Genomic DNA, 21,039 nt, shown 5'->3' on the forward strand with positions numbered 1-21,039 from the left:
TATGCGGACAAAGTCACTGGTCGAAGCTATTTATACTGAGTTCACGGGAGTCTCGAGTGTGAATGTATTTAATTTTTCCCCTAAAACACTATTTAAGAGACCTCCACCGTGCGTTTTTCAAGGCACTTTCTTCCACGCACAACCACCCTTTGGAATCAACTTTCAGCAGCAGTATTTCCGAACCGATATGACATCGTAACTGACTTCTTATGGAATTCCAACAGGATCCAATGTTTCCTGTATTTCAAATCGACCGCGTTTATCGAGTTCCGATTCTACTTCTCGTTCCGGGCCACCATCGAGCTGACGCTATACGGTAAGGAGGAGCGCCCCAGAAAGATTCCGAACCCTTTCCACCGCACGGAGACCACAGACGAATGGGAGCCGACCAACAGAATCATCAGGTGGGCGAATTTCGTACCTTATTACAAATGGTGGTACTGGATGTAATTTTAGATTACATAAATAGGGCTGACTGTCAAACTGTGACGTGATCGTCTTTTTTTATCAGTCTCTTGACGTATTATTTAATATATAAAATGAGTGTTTACGCATTAAAAAGATGCAGAAATTATAAAGCAAAATAAATATAGCAGTTCCATCAGGTGGGCCGTCAGCTTGTTTGCCGTTCTAAGTTTTATAAAAAAAAAAGATGTTTCACTCTCAACAAATTAAATAAATAATCAAATTAAATTATTAAATAAAACATTAATTTATTTATTTGTTTACTTTAAAAACTTAGTTGAAATAGTTCCTAATTATTATTATTTTTTACATTAATTTATTTTATTGTCCGTTTTATTTAAACAAAAAAAAATGGCAAGATTGTTTATTAAATTAATAAAAGTATTTTAAAGTGTGTTATTGTTATTTAATACTACCTGTATCCCGCGGCTCTGGCCGCATGTACCAGTATAAAAAGTATCCTATAAGTCAAGTTAGGATATAACCTACTTATGTACCAAATTCTATTCAAATCCGTTCTGTAGTTTTTCCGTGAAAGAGCAACAAACATTCATTAATTCATGGTTACAAACTTTTGTATTTATTACATTAATAGTATTATGTTATATCAATGAAGTAAATTTTTAATCATAATAAATATAAATTTATTTAGATGCCTTAACTGCCCGCTGGTAATTAATACTCCTTTCCACTCAGGGTTTGCTGGAAGAGAACTCTTACAGAGTTAAACACGCTTATTGTACATCTTTATTTTATATAAATTACGTTTGTAATTTTTTGTGTACAATTTATTTATTTATTTACAGCAAGGCAACAGATTACAAATTAATGCATTAATAAAATAAATATCACATAAAACATAAATTTGCACTCTAACTGCTCTGCATAACATTCGATATTATATACATTAAAAGAATGACGGCTATAAATTTAAAGTAACAAATTGGCAGCCTCAATGTAACATTGCAAGTAGAGAATACGATCCCGACTGGTTTTTTTAATCCCGGGATTTCGGGATTACTGAAAGATAATACCGGGATCGATCCCGGGACCAATTTAGGAATGCAGTAGCAATAAAAAGTCAGTAAATTATTTTCAATCATTCTATTTTTATTTTGGTAATAGATAATAGTTTCATTTTAAGGCTATATTAAACAAAATTATGTTTCTAATTTCGTTAAAGACTAATATTTGCAGTTTACAAATTGTAATACATATTTACTAAAAATTAGAGAAAATCAACTTTGTTAGACTCAGAGAAACCTAGAAAAATAATTAACAATACGTATTTTGTTTTATTCCAGAGAGATCAGTAATCACGTTTTATATTTAAAATAGACTACTTATGTATTGCAAAAATAAAATCTTAAAAATAATAACGCGTCCAATGTCTCCAAGCCTGCTTCTGAGTTTGTTGGACATATATGCAGAAGCTGAGAAAGCGCGTTCAGGCTCGATTGAAGTTGGAGGAATTGTCAATAAATAATATAAGTATAGGCTTGTTCCAAATTGTAGTCTCGAATGAAACTTGCCTCAAGTAGATTTATTTCTTTCTTAATAATTTTAAAAATGTCGTTACCCTGTTTTTCGACTACGAAATGACTCCACACAAACCATTTTTTTTGTGTCTGATAGAAAAACTTTCTTTAGACAGCAATATTTTAGTAGCCTAAAACAGAAAGAAAAATTAAGACCTCCAATAACAAAGAGGATTCAAGAAATTAAATAAGATTAGGCTGTATGGATTTTAGTCCCCTACTCTACGCCTTTCACTATGGAATAAATTTAATAAGAACAACATAACCTAGGAAATGAATATTTGTTATTTTTAACATGTTTTCATTAAATTACTCTTTATTCTTTCATAATACAACATTGTTTCTCTAATTATCACCATAATAATATAGTTTAATAATACTTACATACACACAACGCCGTGAAGACGAACTTTTGTACACATTCACACACAACGCCGTCGCAAAGTAATTCAATCAATGAGCTGTTTATCCAAGATGACCAATAAATATCAAATAGACAATAAATGCATTTTATTTCACGCAAAAAAATTAAATATATTAATTCGTAAAAATTTTTGTTAATCCCGAAAATCCCAGGATTCGTTATATAAAATCCCGAGATTTTCGGGACCGAAATTTCGACCGGGATCCCGGGATCCCGGTTTCGAGATCCCGGGATCGAGTCCTCTAATTGCAAGGATTGTTAAAAAATATCAAGCTCCTTGCATACATTGTTTTATTTTCTGCACATGCGGATAATTGGATTGTGATACGATACATTATTATTACAAATGGGTATATAAAATAATTTTTGTATTCTTTTATTACCTGTACGAAATGAAACAAGGCTCAACAATGTGCTAGTGTCCCATTTATAGTTTATTATTCTATAGAGAGCAATGAAATCAGACATAGATCTTCTATTTATAAGAGAATTAATGTTAAAATGATTAAGTCTTAATTCATACGAATGAAGTTTCCTTCTCAGACCAAACCTAGTGCTTAAGAATCTAACAAAGCGTTTTTGAATTGCTTCTATTCTGTCAATGTGGTTCTGATAAAAGGGAGACTACATAACAGAACAGTAATAAATAGAATAAAGCATAAAATATGCTTTTGTACATTTACTTATAGTATACATATTAGGTTATTACAAAAATGTACACAGGCGGACTTTTCTCTTAAAGGGATTTCTTCCAGTCAACTTTGTACAAAAGTCGATTGCTTGGGCACCTCTGTCCCATTCGTGTTTCAACCATGAAGCAGTTGTTTGCATGGCTGTGTTTCGGTTTGAAGGGTGGAATATGGCGTGAATTTACTGGGTACAGAGAAATATCATCTGAGTCCTCAGGAATGGCAACGCATGGGGGTTATCATGGGCGAAACAGTATACTCAGTTATGTCCACGGTACTGCTCATGTCTATAGGTGACGGTTACCGCTTTCCATCAGGTGGGCCGTCAGCTTGTTTGTCATTCTGAGTTGTATAAAAAAAAAACTTTGAGAACCAGAAAGGAGAAAGTGTATAACAAAGTATAGATAAATAAAATTATAAATATCTAACAATAATAGTTTATTGTGATTAAAAAATTACAAATTACAATCGAGAACTACTCGAACGCAGTCGCGGAAAGAAAAAATAGCTAACAAAGTTAATATATTACTTGGTATTAAACCGGACAGCGTCCAGACAGTTCAGTACCGCCGCAAGAGCTTATGTGGTCCCTTTATGGACCCATTGTCTATGCTTTATGGAGATCCCGCATGGAATTTTATGCAGGTTTATTTTTAACTTCATTTGGTAGCTGGTAGCTGGGTAGACAGACAGGTAGCAATATCACGTGCAGTCACGATTCTCTTATAAGCTAGCTAAATTCCTTGACTTCGCACGAGTTTAGTTTTTTAATTTTCAAAGACTTTCTTTGATACAAACCTTGTTCTGAAAATGACAAATACTACAAAAAAAATTAAATAATTAACTAAATTGGTCCAAGCCATTCTAAAATAATGCATTTATATACTTGTAAGTTACCATTTGAGAAAGATATTTCTTTTAATGGATGAAATAAATGGTTACCACGCCTGCGCTGTCAGTATACGCTGACAGGGCACCAGTGAGGGGTGATAGATGAGAATGAAAAAGGAAGTCGGTTTTTTTTAATGGGTGATAATGGGATGGTAACCCCACCTGTGCTATTGGTATACACCGGCGGGGCCCCAGTGAAGGATGATAGGTGAGGATGAAGCAGGTCAGTTAGCCCATCGTGACGAATTCAACAAGAATTGTTCACGGTGGTTTCCAGGGGGAACCACGTGAAGGTCGACCTAATAGGGCATATTGCTAGCTATGGGGCTGTCAAACTCCATTATTAACAATCCTTTTCCCCCCAGACAGGTCAGTTAATCATGATTATGGTAATCCGCATAACTGACTGTGTATAGATACATACACAAATTTATTGGTTTGTTTTGAATTTTTTTCATTCATCACAAATTTTAATATTGTATTTTAATGTTTAACTCCTACATCAAATTTGCATGCCTACAATTTTAAGGTAATTAAACAAATGCCAAAAAGTTCTGTCACATGGCTTTTATTAGGTATGTTAAATTTCTGTTTATAGCAAATAATTTTTTTATATCATTTCATGGGACCAAGCTGTATGTGAAGGGATATTGGATAGAACAAAAAAATAGAAAATACTGAATAAAGATATATTATATCTTTCCCTAGTACAATAATAGTGATGTTTAAAAATGACGTGCTTTAAATAAACAAAATATTCATTGACAGAAAAAGAAAATAAATAAATTCTATTTTTAAAAGTAATATAAATAAAACCTCAACACTGTACGTATTATAATATCATATCAGATAAAAAATTTTTTTTCAAATCGGTCTACAACTGACGGAGTTATGAAGTAATAAATAGAAGTCGCTTGACAATTCGAATACACAGCACTATACATGCTGCCGACTGTACCTTGTTGGGGGGAAAGGGATTGTTGGTAATGGAGACTAAGAATCGCATTGCTAGCAATATACCCAACCAGGTCGACCTCCTCGCGGTTCCTCCTGGAAACTATCATGGTTAATTCTTGTTGAATTCACCATGATGGGCTAACTGGCCTGTTTTCATTCTCATCTATCACCCTTCACTGGTGCTCCGCCAGCGTATCCCGTTAGCGCAGGCGGGGTTACCATACCATTTTCACCCATTAACATAAAAAAAAAAACTGTACCTTATTATGATCATTAAAGATATATGAATAGCACTGTGCGAACTAACAATTAATTTAAAAACATAGATTAATTATAACCAGTAGCCTCTCGCAGTCTGTGACATCCTGAGCGCATGTGAATTGGAAAACAAGTGAAACGGGTCGATGACCGGCCGATAGTGAATTTTATAGCGAGATTCCAAGATAGGACACTGCGGAGCTGTTAGTTTTTTAATTAGAAAACACATATTTTAATTAACACAAAATAATCCATGCACTAAAATTAAAAATGTAAAAGGCTGTTTGTTTAAGTGTTCTGTGCCTTGAAAAGAAAAACGGACACCTTATGGGATCACTTTATTATCCGACTGTCTTCTCCATTTATCAAGATCCTTTTCCCCAGAAACGTTAAGGTAACATAGCTGAAATTAATATCAATTAGTCAAGCCTGCAAATTCACGACATTGTAAAAAAAAAACTAACTTTTGAGTCAATGCAATCAATTAATATTTTTCTTAATATCTTCCTTTATACGTATTTTAAAAAACAGCGCATCTAAATAAAGCTATTGTATCATAAATTTACTTTGATAAAGATTAATTATTTTAATATTTAATGTATTTATAACTTTTTTTAAATAAATATATATATAATAACTAGCGGACTCGGTAAACGTTGTTTTACCATATACATTATTTCTAGAACTATACATGAAAATATATTATACTACAATGATTATATTCGATTGCCATCTTGCAACCCTATTGCGGACTATAAAAATTGCGATTAAACAACAGGGGTTGATCGTAAAAGCGTGAAAATTTGAATTTGTAAGTATTTTTCAATGCTAAATCATTATAAAATAAAAATTTAAAAAATTGTCAAAAAAATAACAAAAAAATATTTAGGGGTGGGTCACCCCTATCATTGTGGGGTATGAAAAATAGATGTTGGCCGATTCTCAGTCCTACCCGATATGCACATAAAATTTCCTAAAAATCGGTAAAGCCGTTTCGGAGTAGTTTGGTAACAAACACCGTGACACAAGAATTTTATATATTAGATAATACTGCGAATAGTAGTGTATGTAAAGTACACGACTGTCACTTGTCTGCGATATTATAGCGGGCCTGATTATCTACGTTGCTACACGATACGACGGCGGACGGCCAAGCAATTAATTTGTAAAGAATACATTCTGTGATACCGATTTGCCGGCCGAGATAACTCGCTGATGACGCATGTAAGATAAAGGGATCTTAAAATTTATTATAGCAGAGTTAACATTGTTATTTATTAATATTAATTAAAGGAAATATCTTATATCAGTCGTTGTTAGTCCACTGCTTATAAGATCTCCCCCATGAGAAGGGTTCTACCAATGGTTGCCACGCTTGGCAGGCGGATTGGCAACCGCAGTTAGGCTTTGCTGTTTTAACACTTTGCTCATCGGGAATTCCGTTATGGTTGACATTTTTGGTATTAAACTAAAAATGTGATAAAAAACTAAATACAAAGAAAAGTACAAGTTTTACCAGTGAGAGACTTTGTACAAAAGTCGATTGCTTGGGTACCTCTGTTCCATTCGTGTTTCTACCGTGAAACAGTTGTTTGCATGGCTGTGTTTCGGTTTGAAGGGTGGGATATGGCGTGAAGTTACTGGGTACAGGGGAATAACACCTGAGTCCTCAGGAATGGCAACGCATGGGGGGTATCATGGGCGACACAGTATACTCTGTTATGTCCATGGTACTGCTCATGTCTATAGGCGACGATGACCACTTTCCATCAGGTGGGCCGTCAGCTTGTTTGCCAATCTAAGTTGTATAAAAAAAAGTAATGTTTTAGTTTCTTAAGAACGCTTTGTAATCCAAACGGTGTTGCCCGTCGTAGGAGGACATACCTACACATTAGTGCAATGACGAGTTTACTCGTCACCTGTCAACAAAGTGTTAAGAGAGACGTTGCTGTCCATCCTTAGACCATTACGTTCTCTTAGCTCTCTCTTACGATACCTACGGGAATGGAAAGCGTTGCTTATTCTATGCCGGGACCATAGCAATAAATAACGGCCTTGGAATAATGCATAATTTTATTGATTCCCCCCAATCCTAAGGTCTGGAAGATCTCGGTATTTAGCGATAAGGCCGCCCATTGTTGCCTCTATCTTGCTTTTTATGTGATTAAGTATACATTTTATTTGTTTACATATTGTTGTAGCTAATTATACAATATTGTTCATAAAGATACATAAAGGATTTTTTTTTATACAACTTAGAATGGCAAACAAGCTGACGGCCCACCTGATGGAAAGTGGTTACCGTCGCCTACAGACATGAGCAGTACCATGCACATAACAGAGTATACTGTTTCGCCCGCGATACCCCCCATGCGTTGCCATTCCTGAGGACTCAGGTGTTATTCCTCTGTACCCTGTAAATTCACGCCAATATGAAATAAATTATATACTTGTATAATGTAACGATTTCGGGTATCTGTAAAGTTACTAGGGACATTTAATTCCTTCAAACCGAAACACAGCCATGCAAACCAGTTGGTTAAAGAAAAAGGCTTGAAGCAAATTCTACAATATTCGATTTTTATTGAAAAATAAATACAAGACTGCTAGAATCAATTATAAGGAAATATATTGAAGCCATAATATGTCTGCAGGATTGTGGTCGGCTATAAATATATCAAAGTACTTATAACGTAACTTAAGAACATACTGGATTTTAATATTAAACGCTCATGCTATAAAATGTATGTACATTGTAAACCTTGGTACCTAAGATTAAAATGCCTCTAACCCTTTGTCTTAAGGGTGAATTTGCTTTGACAAATATTTTTTTATGTAACTGAGGAATTTTTAATCCTTCTACAGATAAGACAAAATCAACTTTATTTCTTTGAAACAAAGATGTCTTTGTATGAATAAAATTGAAAAGTTACATGTGTGAAGTTAGTATTGAAATGCAACGACAATGTTTAATGGAGAATAGGGTTGTCAATCTCCTTATATTATTTTTTAATATATTTTATTTAAAAGGTTACAATCAATAATACTTTAAACGTTTATATAAAGATAATAGTATAAACTGAGACCCAGCCAGATGTACACACAGGGGAACCGCGAGGAGGTCGACCTGGTTGGGTATATTGCTAGCAATGGAATTCTCAGTCTCCATTACTAACAATCCCTTTCCCCCCATTAATGTGCATGTTTCATGCTACGAATTATACTAAATACTATATATATATATATATATATATATATATATATATATATATATATATATATATATATATATATATATATATTTCTAAGACAAATTGTATGTCAGTCCGGAGAATCAACAAATTGAAGTTTAAGAAAAATCATTAACCTATGACGAAAAAAGGTTTCCTCGTATACATACGTTATTTTAATATAGGACGCTCGGGGGGAAAGGGATTGTTAGTAATGGAGACTGAGAATCTCGACCTCTTCGCGGTTCCCCCTGGAAACTATCATGGTTAATTCATGATGAATTCATCATGATGGGCTAACTGGCCTGTTTTCATTCTCATCGATCACCCTTCACTGGTGCTCCGCCAGCGTATCCTGTTAGCGCTGGCGGGGTTACCACATCATTTTCACCCATCAAAAAAAAAATATAGGACGCCTCACTAGACGAAGTGCAGTCACTCAAAATGTATTCCATGATATATATGGATGTAGATTACCACCACCTTGCGGTTCCTTGACGAAATCTTTAGAAATCTATGTCCAACAACGGATGATGAATGGCTGAAATGATGATGTTTATATTCAGTAACAATAGCACAAAACTAAGAAAAAAAATATTAGAAAAAAAATATTACTTCACTATATCTAGTTGACAACCATATTTTAAATACACAATCGGGACTTAACGCGATGAAAAAGCCTTTACAAAAAAAAAAAAAACTAAAAATTAACTAGTCGACAACCCTAGCGGTGTGACATTTTCATGGCTTCATATCGAAAGGTTCGAAGCAAAAAGACGAGAAACATGGCGGCGCGGCGACACTCGCGCCAAGTGCGAAACGTCTTTCAAAGTCGTTAAACGGACGACGAGATTAAAGATAATTATATAAAACTAGCGGCCCGCCCCGGCTTCGCACGGGTGGACTTTTTTACAATATGAATAACATGGTATCCTATTATATGAATAACATGATTTAATTTTGGTCGGTATTTCTATCAACTTTTAAAATGTAAAAGTGATTATTGTGACACAACGATAATAGTTGGACATATAGTATCGCGAAGTTTTTTTGTAGTTATTGATATTTTCTTCAATATTGTAGAACATACTTTTGTTCTATCACCAATAGTTTCCGCAGCGTACGCTACGAAAGACGTTTTATAGCTTTTTTTTACACCTTGAGTTACATTATTAAAGTTTTAGTAAGGATCTCTGATCTTTTCTGGCAATAAATATAGCCTATGTTACTCAGGGTGAATGTAACTTTCTAATGGTGAAAGAATTTTTGAAATCGGCAAAGTAGTTTTTGTGTTTATTCATTACAAACACGTATGTATGTTTGTAATATAAATGTTGAGACTTTGTACAAAAGTCGATTGCTTGGGTACCTTTGTCCCATTCGTGTTTCAACCGTAAAGCAGTTGTGTTTGCATGGCTGTGTTTCGGTTTGAAGGGTGGGATATGGCGTGAATTTACAGGGTACAGAGGAATAAACATCTGAGTCCTCAGGAATGGCAACGCATGGGGGGTATCATGGGCGAAACAGTACACTCTGTTATGTCCATGGCACTGCTCATGTCTATAGGCGACGGTTACCACTTTCCATCAGGTGGACCGTCATCTTGTTTGTCATTCTAAGTTGTATAAAAAAAATACACACAAAAATACAAATCTTTCCTCTTTATAATATTAGTGTAGATGTAGATGTACTTGCACCGCGCCAGAATGTTGTCGCCGTTTGAAACGATGACACTGTCGCAGAGAAAATAACTCGAGATCATTTGTCTATTTTAAAGTTGATAGTAACAATTTATTAATGACTTGGTCCTATAAGAAAAACATTTCAGAGTTATACCAGTGTATTGTAGTCTATAGCCAGAGGGTTAATAGGGTTGTTTATCAAGATTGTTTTACGAATGTATATATATATATATATATATATATATATATATATATATATATATATATATATATATATATATATTTAATGGTTGACAATAGAATACTCTGAATCACTATGAATGAATGAATGGTTTATTTTCTCTTCACAAAAGCTAGTATAAAGTGACAACTTGAGGTACAATTTGATATGAAGACCAATTTTGTGAGAGGCTGGTGCTTGCGGTAGGTTTAGAAGAACCTGTGTCACAAGTCACCAGTGCCCCATCTCCATGGACTACACAAACAAAAGGCAACCAATTAGTGTTATAATACACAGGTAACAATAATGAGATATCAAGTGCAAAAATATACTTAACATTAAAACTTATTTCTAATATATAACTTGGGCAAAGTTAATTACAAAATACAGACTACGTGTGCGTGTGCGTAATAGTGGTAACATCAGAAAGTAGAATGGTACTGTTCTTGTACTATTCTACTCTCTGATGTTATCACTCTTGTACTTGGGTTTTTTCACAGACTTTGTACAAAATTCTTTTGCTTGGGCACCTCTATTCCATTCGTGTTTCTACTATAAAGCAGTTGTATTTACATGGCTATGTTTCGGTTTGAAGAGTGGTATATGGCGTAATCTCTGATACTAATGGTATAATAATAATAGGCGATTAGATTCACTATGAATGAGCATAAATTAGCATAGAATATATTGCTTCATTTCATATTATCTTTGTTATTAGGAAACAATAAATTAAATAATTTAATATGAGCATACATTCATTCATTGGGCTTGAATAGTAATAATTTTCTCTAATGACTATTTTATGTAAATTGGTTTAGTAGAAATACATATTTCTTGACTAAATAAATAACTAATAACTAAGTAAATAAAAACTTATGTAACCATTTAGATAATTGACGTACGTCAGCAATTTGAGAACTCCGCCTCAACTATTAAAAAATACTTTTAAAATTGCACTAAGAGTCTATATATATATATATATATATATATATATATATATGTTTATGACAGGTTTTAGTCTATGATAGGTAGACCTTAGTAGACCTCCGAACGTTAGGTTTTTTATTTATTTATTATTTTAAAAGGAAAGCTTAGAGCTATAATAACTTAATAATATATATATATATATATATATATATATATATATATATATATATATATATATATATATATATATAAACTTTAAGGCACAGTAAAATTCTATTTACTACGTACACTATGTACACTAGAGGAAAAATAAAGTAATACTTGATAAATTCATATAATATAAATATACATATAATATATTAAATAAATATATACATACAATAAATAAATACATAAAATATTACTATATAAAACAGTTAAATAAAACAACTGCAATAGAAGAGCAAATAGTAATCTATGACTCAAACAGAGTAACCAGCTGGAATACCTTGAAGGGAAAGTGATTCTTCTAAGAAATAGGTGCGCAATTTCTGTTTAAACGCTGGTTTGCTTAGGGTAGATCTTTGTTACCTCATTATGTATATATATCACCATCACCATCGTATTAGCTTTTAACTGTCCACTGCTAAATATATGTCTCCTTCTTGAGGGGGTTTGTTCGTAGTTGCCACGCTTGGCAGGCGAATTGGCATTGGTTAAGTTTTAGAGATGTTTTAACCCTTTTAGTGCCATTGATTTTTACTCATATCTACTTAAAAATGCCAAAGAAATCTTTTTCGTGTTGATGTCATTTACCCTTGTCTCTAAAAAAAAACTGTATCTCCTCCAAAAATTATCCAATTTTATTATTTTTTTTACAGCAAGTTAAACAGCGACTGATTTCACGAGCGCTATGACGCTCGTGGCACTTTTGGTTGCAATGCGCACGAGCGCGATGGCGCTTGTCGGCACTCGAAGGGTTAAGAGGGACGCTGCTGTCCATCCCTCGCCTACCCTTAGTCGCTCGCGACACCCACAGGAAAGAAAGGGGTGGCTTATTCTATGTATATATTTATATATAAATATACGATATTTATCAACCAACTGCGAAAAGGAGTTTTTCAATTTGATTGTATCTTTTTGACGTTTGCTACCGTCAAAATTCCGTCAGTTTTAAACTTCTCTCTTTATATAAAAGGGTATACTTATAGTTTGCTCTCGTAGAAATATTATCAAACCGGTTCAATAGTTTAGTTTAATTTCATCATCATCATCATCATCAGCCATTAACTGTCCACTGCTGAACATATGCTTCATCCTTGGGGTTTTGCCAGTAGTCGCCATGTTTGGCACACGGGTTGACAACTGCAATTAGGTTTTGGCGATGTTGTAAAAGGAACCCTGCTGTCCATCCTTCGACCATTAATAGAGTATTATTTATTATTTTATACCCGAGGTTTACATTGTTTGGGCTAAAAAGTACCTCATGTCTTTCTCCATCTCAAATACTACTACAGGGGGAAAGGGATTGTTAGTAATGAGGTCTAATAGCCCCATTGCTAGCAATATACCCTCTCGGGTCGACCTCCACGCGGTTCCCCCTGGAAACCATTATGGTTAATTCTTGTCGAATTCATCACGGTGGGCCAACTGACCTGCATCCGTTCTCACCTATCATCTTCCACTGGTGCCTCGTCGGTGTATACTGATCGCGCGGGCGGGGTTACCATTCCATTTTCACCCATTAAAAAAATATTACTACAAACAATGGCTGGTTAAATCTTATTAAAGAAAGAATTAATTCTTCCACGCACAACCATTCTTTGGAATCAACTTCCAGCAGCAGTATTTCCGAACCGATACGACAACATAACCTTCAAGGAAAGAGTATATTCCTTTTAAAAAGGCCGGCAGCACACCTGCAATGCCGCTGGTGTTGTGTGTGATCATGGGCGGCGGTAGTCACTTACTATTAGGTGAGCCGCATGCTCGTTTGCCTTCTGTGTTGTAAAAAAAAAACACAAACAAACAAACAGATTCATATTAATTATATTGATAGGGACATAAGGATTTATGTTAACATTTAATTCGATTCGGAATAAACACATTTCAAGGTCCATTTTCGATCTCAATCGATCCGGTCATAATATTAGACTGGCCGTGAACAATGGCCGGTTAATAGTGTCAGATATCTGTACAGTTTCCGAGCCACACCGCACCAGACGGACACATACCGATGCTATCTCGGTAAAGATATCAACGCGCCTCGCAATAAACACGCTACGGACTTGAGTTCTAACGCGTCGCGTTTTCTTTCGATTTTACTGGATACACTGCGTTATCTGTGTGGGTTATATTTTATTAATCGGATTTAGATTATACTAGCTATATTCCACGGTTTTGACTGTGTGAATCTGTACATAAAGTATCTTTTGTGCTAAGTTAAGGTACAACCTATTCGTGTATGAAATTTCATTTAAATCCGTTCGGTAGTTTTTGCGTGAAAGAGTAACAAATATCCTTTCATTCATCGTTATAAACTTTTACGTTTATTATATTAATAGGGTTTGTTGCGTGTGGGCGCGCGCGCACGCGCGTGCGCGTGAGTGTGTTGCGTGTGCGTATGTGTTTGCGTGTGCGTGTGTGTGTTTGCGTGTGCGTGTGCGTATGTGTTTGCGTGTACGTGTGTGTGTGTGTGTTACGCGATTCATCGTTGATTATGAATGATTTTGTTGCATCTTTTTAAAACGAAAGATGTAGGGAAGGGATTGATAGTAATGCGGACTCTCAGTATACCCTGTCAGGTTGACCTTCACGAGCTCTTGGTAACCATCGTGTTGAATTCCAGGTGTATACGTCACGATGGGCTAACTGACCTGACTTTACATTCTCACCTATCATCCCATACTGGTGCCCCGCCAGGGTATACCGATAGCGCAAGCTTATCGTTCCATTGCCATCCATTAAAAAATAATGTTTAATTTATTAAACTATGTACATAGGTATTTAAGTAAAATTATATATTCACACCCATACCTATCTGTAGATTTATGCAGACACTATTTAAAATCGGTAATTTGTCAGTTTAATTTAGTCTCAGATAATGAATTAGTAATAAATTTAATAAACAACAGAAAAAACATAAAAACAACACATATAAACATTATTTATATTAAACTGATGTCAAACACTTTTACACGGGGGGGGGGGTGGAGGGGGGAAGGGATTATTAATAATGGAGACTAAGAATCCCATTGCTAGCAATATACTCAACCAGGTCGACCTCGCAGTTCCCCCTGGAAACTATCATGGTTAATTCTTGTTGAATTCACCATGATGGGCTAACTGGCCTGTTTTCATTCTCATCTATCACCGTTCACTGGTGCTCAACCAGCGTATCCTGTTAGCGGAGGCGGGGTTACCATACCATTTTCACCCATAAAAAAAAAAACTTTTACACGATTGGCCAAAAAAGGCGTGTAATGTTTTTAGGGTTCATGTAAATAAGTAAAAAAAAAACAATATGGCGGCTGGGTGGCGTTATTTTCAAATGTAAAAAAATTACTTTGGAAATCATATTTAATTTTTATTTTATTAATTAATTAATAATAAAAATCACTTCTCAAATTGTCACTGTTATGATTCTATCATTGGATTCGCAATACTGCTATTTTTTTTTTGTTGAATGAAAATGGATTGGTAACCCCGCCTGCGCTAACGGGATACGCTGGCGGAGCACCAGTGAAGGGTGATAGATGAGAATGAAAACAGGCCAGATAGCCCATCATGATGAATTCATCAGGAATTAACCATGATAGTTTCCAGGGGGAACCGCGTGGAGGTCAGCCTGGTTAGGTATATTGCTAGCAATGAGATTTTTAATCTCCGTTACTAACAATCCCTTTCCTCCCCCCGCAATACTGCTATTGCTATCTCGTTCCCGGTAGAATTTGCTAGAAAATTGATGTTCTTCAAATGAATTTAATTAGATATAATAACTGTTACAAAGACAATATTAATAGGTTCTCAGATTTATGTAAAACAAAAAACAAAATTGTAAATAGTTGATAAAATTTTTATCTTATGTATTTTTCAAAATATTGTCAGTGTATACCCGGGGCGGTAAATATGAATGTAATTGTGAACAAACCTATTCACATATGGTAAATAGCAATCGTTCACGAGTATGACGGGTGAGCTATGAACTAGCCATCTGTGTTCCACCGTATTTCAAGGAATCTAACCTTTAAATTACTCTACTTACGTATAAATTTTTCAATTAAATTAATTAGTTAAAGTGACATATATATAAAAACATAAACATATAAAATAAAAAAAAAGAAACTACGATGCAATTGCTATCATACACATATCAACATATTAAAGTGTACAAAAATATAATACAGCGAGACCTCACCTTGAATAAATCCAATTATTATCGTTACGCCAAACAAAAACGGCACAAAATACTTCGGCACATCCGACAGGCTTTAAACAATGCACTTCATCCATCGGCGACAAAAAAAATCACACATTTTCCACTAAACCACTGTTTCACATAACACAAAATTTTTCCTCTATGCCACTTTCAACATGCACACAAATATTCAAGCTCACAGAACAACGCAACAATTTTCCAATAAGAAAAAACAATATTTTGATGGCAAAAAAAAATCAATAAACACAGCAAGTGCGCTCGCGAGTTTGCCGTCAACTGACACGGCGCGGCGCCACAGGCGGTTGCGCGCGCGCAACTTCACGTACGCCTCGCTCTGTCCCACTCGCGCTTATATGTCAGCTGCTTCTCACCTGAAAGAGACAAAAGTATGATTAATCGATGCAACTTCGATGACGGGAGCGAAAGCTTTCGGTCAAAAAAATTGATTCGTAATTTTATAAGGAGGTTGGTATTTGCAATCGAGGGCCAATCGCCGTGTGATAATTTAGCTTTCTGACGGTTTACTATACGTATATTATAGTATAGACGTATTATATATATATTTATAACATGTATTCTATATAAATTGTGTAAAAACAACAGTGGTATCGAAATTAAATGTACGTACCTACATTACGTAGGTGATAGATGAGAATGAAAACAGGCCAGTTAGCCTATTATGATGAATTCATCAGGAATTAACCATGATAGGTGCCAGAGGGGACCGCGAGGAGGTCGACCCGGTTGGGTATATTGCTAGCAATGGGATCTTTAGTCTCCATTACTAACAATCCCTTCCCCCCAATAAGTGTTCAGTTAGTCCAGCGTGATGAATACACCTGGAATTCAGCACGATGGTTTCCAGGGGGGATCACGTGGAGGTAGAGGGTGTATTGCTAGCAATGGGACGGATAGACCGCATTACTAACAATTACTCCTCTCCATCCAAAGGTTGCCTGGAAGAGATCGCTCTTAGCGACAAGGTCACCCATTGTTTTCTCACAGTGATTATTTCTTGTAATTGTTTATATCTATAATAAGTTTACTATTGTAATCTTTTATTTATTTATTTATTTATAGGATTACCAACATAAGATACAGCTAAACATTTTAGTACAATACACTGGTAGATTAGATCTAACTGTTCTTACATTTATAGGTAACCACAGCATGCCTTGTGTTTGATAAACATTAAAATAGAATTAAATTATTAAATGTCATTATATGAGTAAAAATATTAACAATATGAATAATAATATAATATAAATAATGGAAATTGTATTTAAATTATTATAAATTATAAATAAATATTAATAATAATTATAGTTTTGGAGGAAACAATAAAGAGTATCTATCTATCTGTCTATCTATCCCTTCCCCCCATTACTGCAATATTTGTATAACTAGTATGAACACAAATTAGACTCAAATTTCGTTTTTGTATAAAAATCGGTGGCTACAAACTAGCTCATTATACTATTTGTTGAAGGGAAAAATTGCAGTTATAGATCCGTGAAACCGTTGGATTCATAAAAAAAACAAAATTGCCACAGTTCTTTAAGGTAATTGGTTGGAAACGGGAGCTTGAAAAAAGCTAAGCAAACTGCGACAATGACGGCCGATCGTTTAGTTGTCTCGTGGGCAACGCAGTAAATCACTCAATTTTAAACGGCTTACGGTTCATCCAGATTGAACGATTGCGAGAGAATTATAATTTATTATAATTATTAAAACAAACATCTTGTTAACGTAACAAATGCAACATCTTATCTACAATGTTTCTGACAAATAAATTTCATTCCTTTCCATTCCGTTCCGTTCCGTTCCGTTCTATTCTATTTCATTTCAAAACATTCTTAACACAATGGATGAGGGATGGATAGCAGCGTCCTTCTTATTTTTGTAATGTGTGAGAATGATATGGTAACCCCGTCTGCGCTATCGGTATACACTGGCAGGGCACCAGTGATAGATGACTGATGAGGATGAAAGCAGGTCAGTTAGCCCATCCTGACGAATTCCACGAGAAGTAACCACGTTAGTGGTTTCCAGGGGGAACCACATGCAGGTATATATATATATATATATATATATATATATATATATATATATATATATATATATATATATATATATATATATATGGGGGAAAGGAATTGTAAGCGATGGGGTCTAACAGCCCTAATGCTAGCAATGTTACTAATGTAGAAATTATCGTGGTTACTTCTCGTGGAATTCTTCACGATGGGCCGACTGACTTGCCTTCATCCTCGTCTATCATCTATCACTGGTGCCTCGCCAGCGTATACCCTTAGCGCAGGCGGGGTTACTATTGCATTATCACCCATTAAAAAAAAACCCTCTTATATGGGGGTAGCCTCTGTTCACCAGTGGACTGTTAACGAATGATATGGTGATGATGATGATGAATATTAAAATATGTTCCTTTGTTTATTTACCCAGTGGCGTAACAATAGGGTGGTGGGGCTGGCAAATTGCCATGGGCCCCCGACCCCAAAAAGACCCCGGCTCAAGAGGCCGCGAGGTTAGAATTTGTTTTTTACATTGTACCTGAGTATTTTATTTTACCTAAGTGAAAAGTTTTTTTTTTATTGATAGGGCCCCATCAAAAGAATTTGCCACAAGCCCCAAATGGTATAGTTACGCCACTATATTTACCTCGAGTTTAAACGACTTAAATAATCCTTATGGAATTTAGCACAAATATAAAAAATATACAAAGAAAGACAGACCAATTTATATTCCTATCAATTATTCTGACCCAATCACGCGAATAAAGTCGCGGGCACAACTGATGCGTATATAAAGTTAATTTTAAAATGTGATCGCTCACTGTGAATAGGCCTGGACTTCTGCAAATAGCTAACGTTAAATACTTCGAATAAAAGCACGCGAAAGCCTAATGTTCTTATTCAATTGGACATTAAGAAGTCTTGAGAATCGTCAATCGGTAATTGCTCTTATGGGGCATGACTATTTATAATTCTGTTTAATTCAAGCCGCTTCCAAAAGGACTAAGGATTTTTCTATGTAATACGATTACGCCGCCAATTCTAAACATATGTTGATGATTCTTTTTGCAAACGAATTATTCTTGTGACGATTGAATCCGATTGGAGAGAGAGGGAGACTTTGTACAAAAGTCGATTGCTTGGGTACCTCTGTTCCATTCGTGATTCAACCGTGAAGCAGTTGTGTTTGCATGGCTGTGTTTCGGTTTGAAGGATGGGATATGGCGTAAATTTACTGGGTACGGAGGAATAACACCTGAGTCCTCAGCAATGGCAACGCATGCGAGGTATCATGGGCGAAACAGTATACTCTGTTATGTCCATGGTACTGCTCATGTCTATAGGCGACGGTTACCACTTTCCATCAGGTGGGCCGTCAGCTTGTTTGCCATTCTAAGTTGTATAAAAAAAAATTATCGTCCGTTGTGAAGTACTTACAATTACATAAAGGTGGTCTCTCAGTCAATCTTATAAAAAAGGACCGTACAAGAGTACACTGCCACATATCCATATAATAACTTATTATCCATCATAAGTATGCGCAGGCGCATTGCGGCTAGCTTTTATGTCGGATGTGGCGAGCGGGCATTTCACGTTGCATTGTCTCGAGGGTCGTGTATTTTAGTTTTATTATTATAACCCGCCGCGGTTCTATATTAGTTATTTCCTCATTACTGCTGTTATTTACACTTTTACGAATATATTATAATATACGTATATCATGCCAATCCTTCATTTTATATACGAGCTAGAGTAGATTTGTCAAAATGTAGGAAAATTTCAATTCAACAGTATTTAAAATTGGGTCACCGCGACACGCATCGCAAAAACATATTTTTGTATTTTATCTTTTGTGATTTATTTTACAATTATGTAAATTATTTAATTTTGCATGAATATAGTTGTAAATTTACATGTGTCATTGAGAACTTAAGTAAATTGTCTATATATCTATCTATGTATTTATTATGAAAATGTAAAAATTATATACCAATAATAATTAATAGATTAAAAAAGAAACAATTTCCACACAGGCCGGTGATAATATTTTTCGAAAAAAAAAATTAATCACTTAATAATTATTATAAAATCGTATTAAAAATTTTCATATGTGGATATTTTCAAGTACAAGCAAATGCGACTTCTATCTTATTTCGGTGAACATTACAACTGTGCCTTCAATTAAGAGTTCCCAGAAAAGTCAATACCCTCGAAATATAGAAGGAATCTTTTATAAAATACTTTATGTGTGCAAGTTTTTATTTATTTATGTATTAATGTTATATTAATTCATTCATGTACTTTTATTATTTACATATGTAGGTATATAGAGCTGTTTTTATGGCTTTATATATTCAATTTTTTACTGGGTATTATTTAGTTTATCTTTAATTGTACGGTTATTACCCTTATAAATTAAATTCTATAGTTTTCTTTCAGCTTCTCAAAGGTTGACTGTAAGAGATCCCTTTATGGGATAAGTCCGCCGTTGTATATTAAATCATTTATCAGTGCTCAATTTGAATTATGTACAATAAAGACTTTACAATACAATACAATACAACTTCTTTGAAGACTCGAAACCAAAAAAGTCCACCGCAATTAGACAGAAACTATCTTAGTGTTGAAAATTAAATATGATAATATAAACAGTATCTAGAAATATAGACAGTATCTGACTTACTGAAAGTCGCCCATTTTAAAAATATTTCCATATGAATTATGCAATTATATAGTAAATTGCCAAGTGTCTAATCAGAAATAAAAATATTTTAATTATTATTTTGGTGCAAAAAAAAAAAAAGACTTCTAAATATTATTCAAAATTATGAATAATATAGATACACTACTGACCTTTGCCCCAATTAAAGCCAAAAATTCACAAATAAAGTACATGCAAATTAATTCCACGTTTGTGCCCTGAATACACACGCAACTATGGCACCAATTCGTGTACTTGGTATTGAATGGATTAAACGCCGTTCTCGTCAATCGATCGACAAAGTTAACAAGAGAATCGTGCTTAAGTGGACCTGTCGCCAAGTTAGTCGACCTCCTAACTACCTCCTTATTGATCAGCCTCCTTCGTACAGACATGATTTTATTGTCATGTTTTGTATTGGTTTTGAAATGACTCATGTTACATTATAAAATAAATCTATTAATCTATTGTCTTTACAGGATAGTTTATAAGACATGGGCATTTTTTTACAACACAGGAGGCAAATGAGCATGCGACTCACCTGATGGTAAGTGACTACCGCCGCCCATGATCATCCACAATACCAACGGCATTGCAAATGTGCTGC

General features: G+C 34.7%; 2 protein-coding genes across 2 annotated transcripts in view; one reads left to right on the forward strand and one right to left on the reverse strand.

Annotated features, from left to right (window-relative positions):
* The window catches only part of LOC113517758 (uncharacterized), a 41,639-nt gene extending 41,000 nt beyond the window's left edge, over positions 1–639 (forward strand). Inside the window, exon 12 of the mRNA XM_052895102.1 lies at positions 225–639. Within this exon, the coding sequence (XP_052751062.1) occupies positions 225–450 (226 nt within the window). The 3' untranslated portion in view covers positions 451–639. The remainder of the gene's footprint in view (positions 1–224) is intronic.
* Positions 1–21,039, reverse strand: part of LOC113513432 (uncharacterized) — a 145,285-nt gene that overhangs the window by 77,380 nt on the left and 46,866 nt on the right. Inside the window, exon 2 of the mRNA XM_052895224.1 lies at positions 15,678–16,069. The gene's annotated coding sequence lies outside the window, so the exon portion shown is untranslated. The remainder of the gene's footprint in view (positions 1–15,677; positions 16,070–21,039) is intronic.

The sequence above is a fragment of the Galleria mellonella genome, unplaced genomic scaffold (genome assembly GCF_026898425.1).
Source record: "Galleria mellonella isolate WM207_F2 unplaced genomic scaffold, CSIRO_AGI_GalMel_v1 utg266, whole genome shotgun sequence".
In the NCBI taxonomy this organism is placed as follows: domain Eukaryota; kingdom Metazoa; phylum Arthropoda; class Insecta; order Lepidoptera; family Pyralidae; genus Galleria; species Galleria mellonella.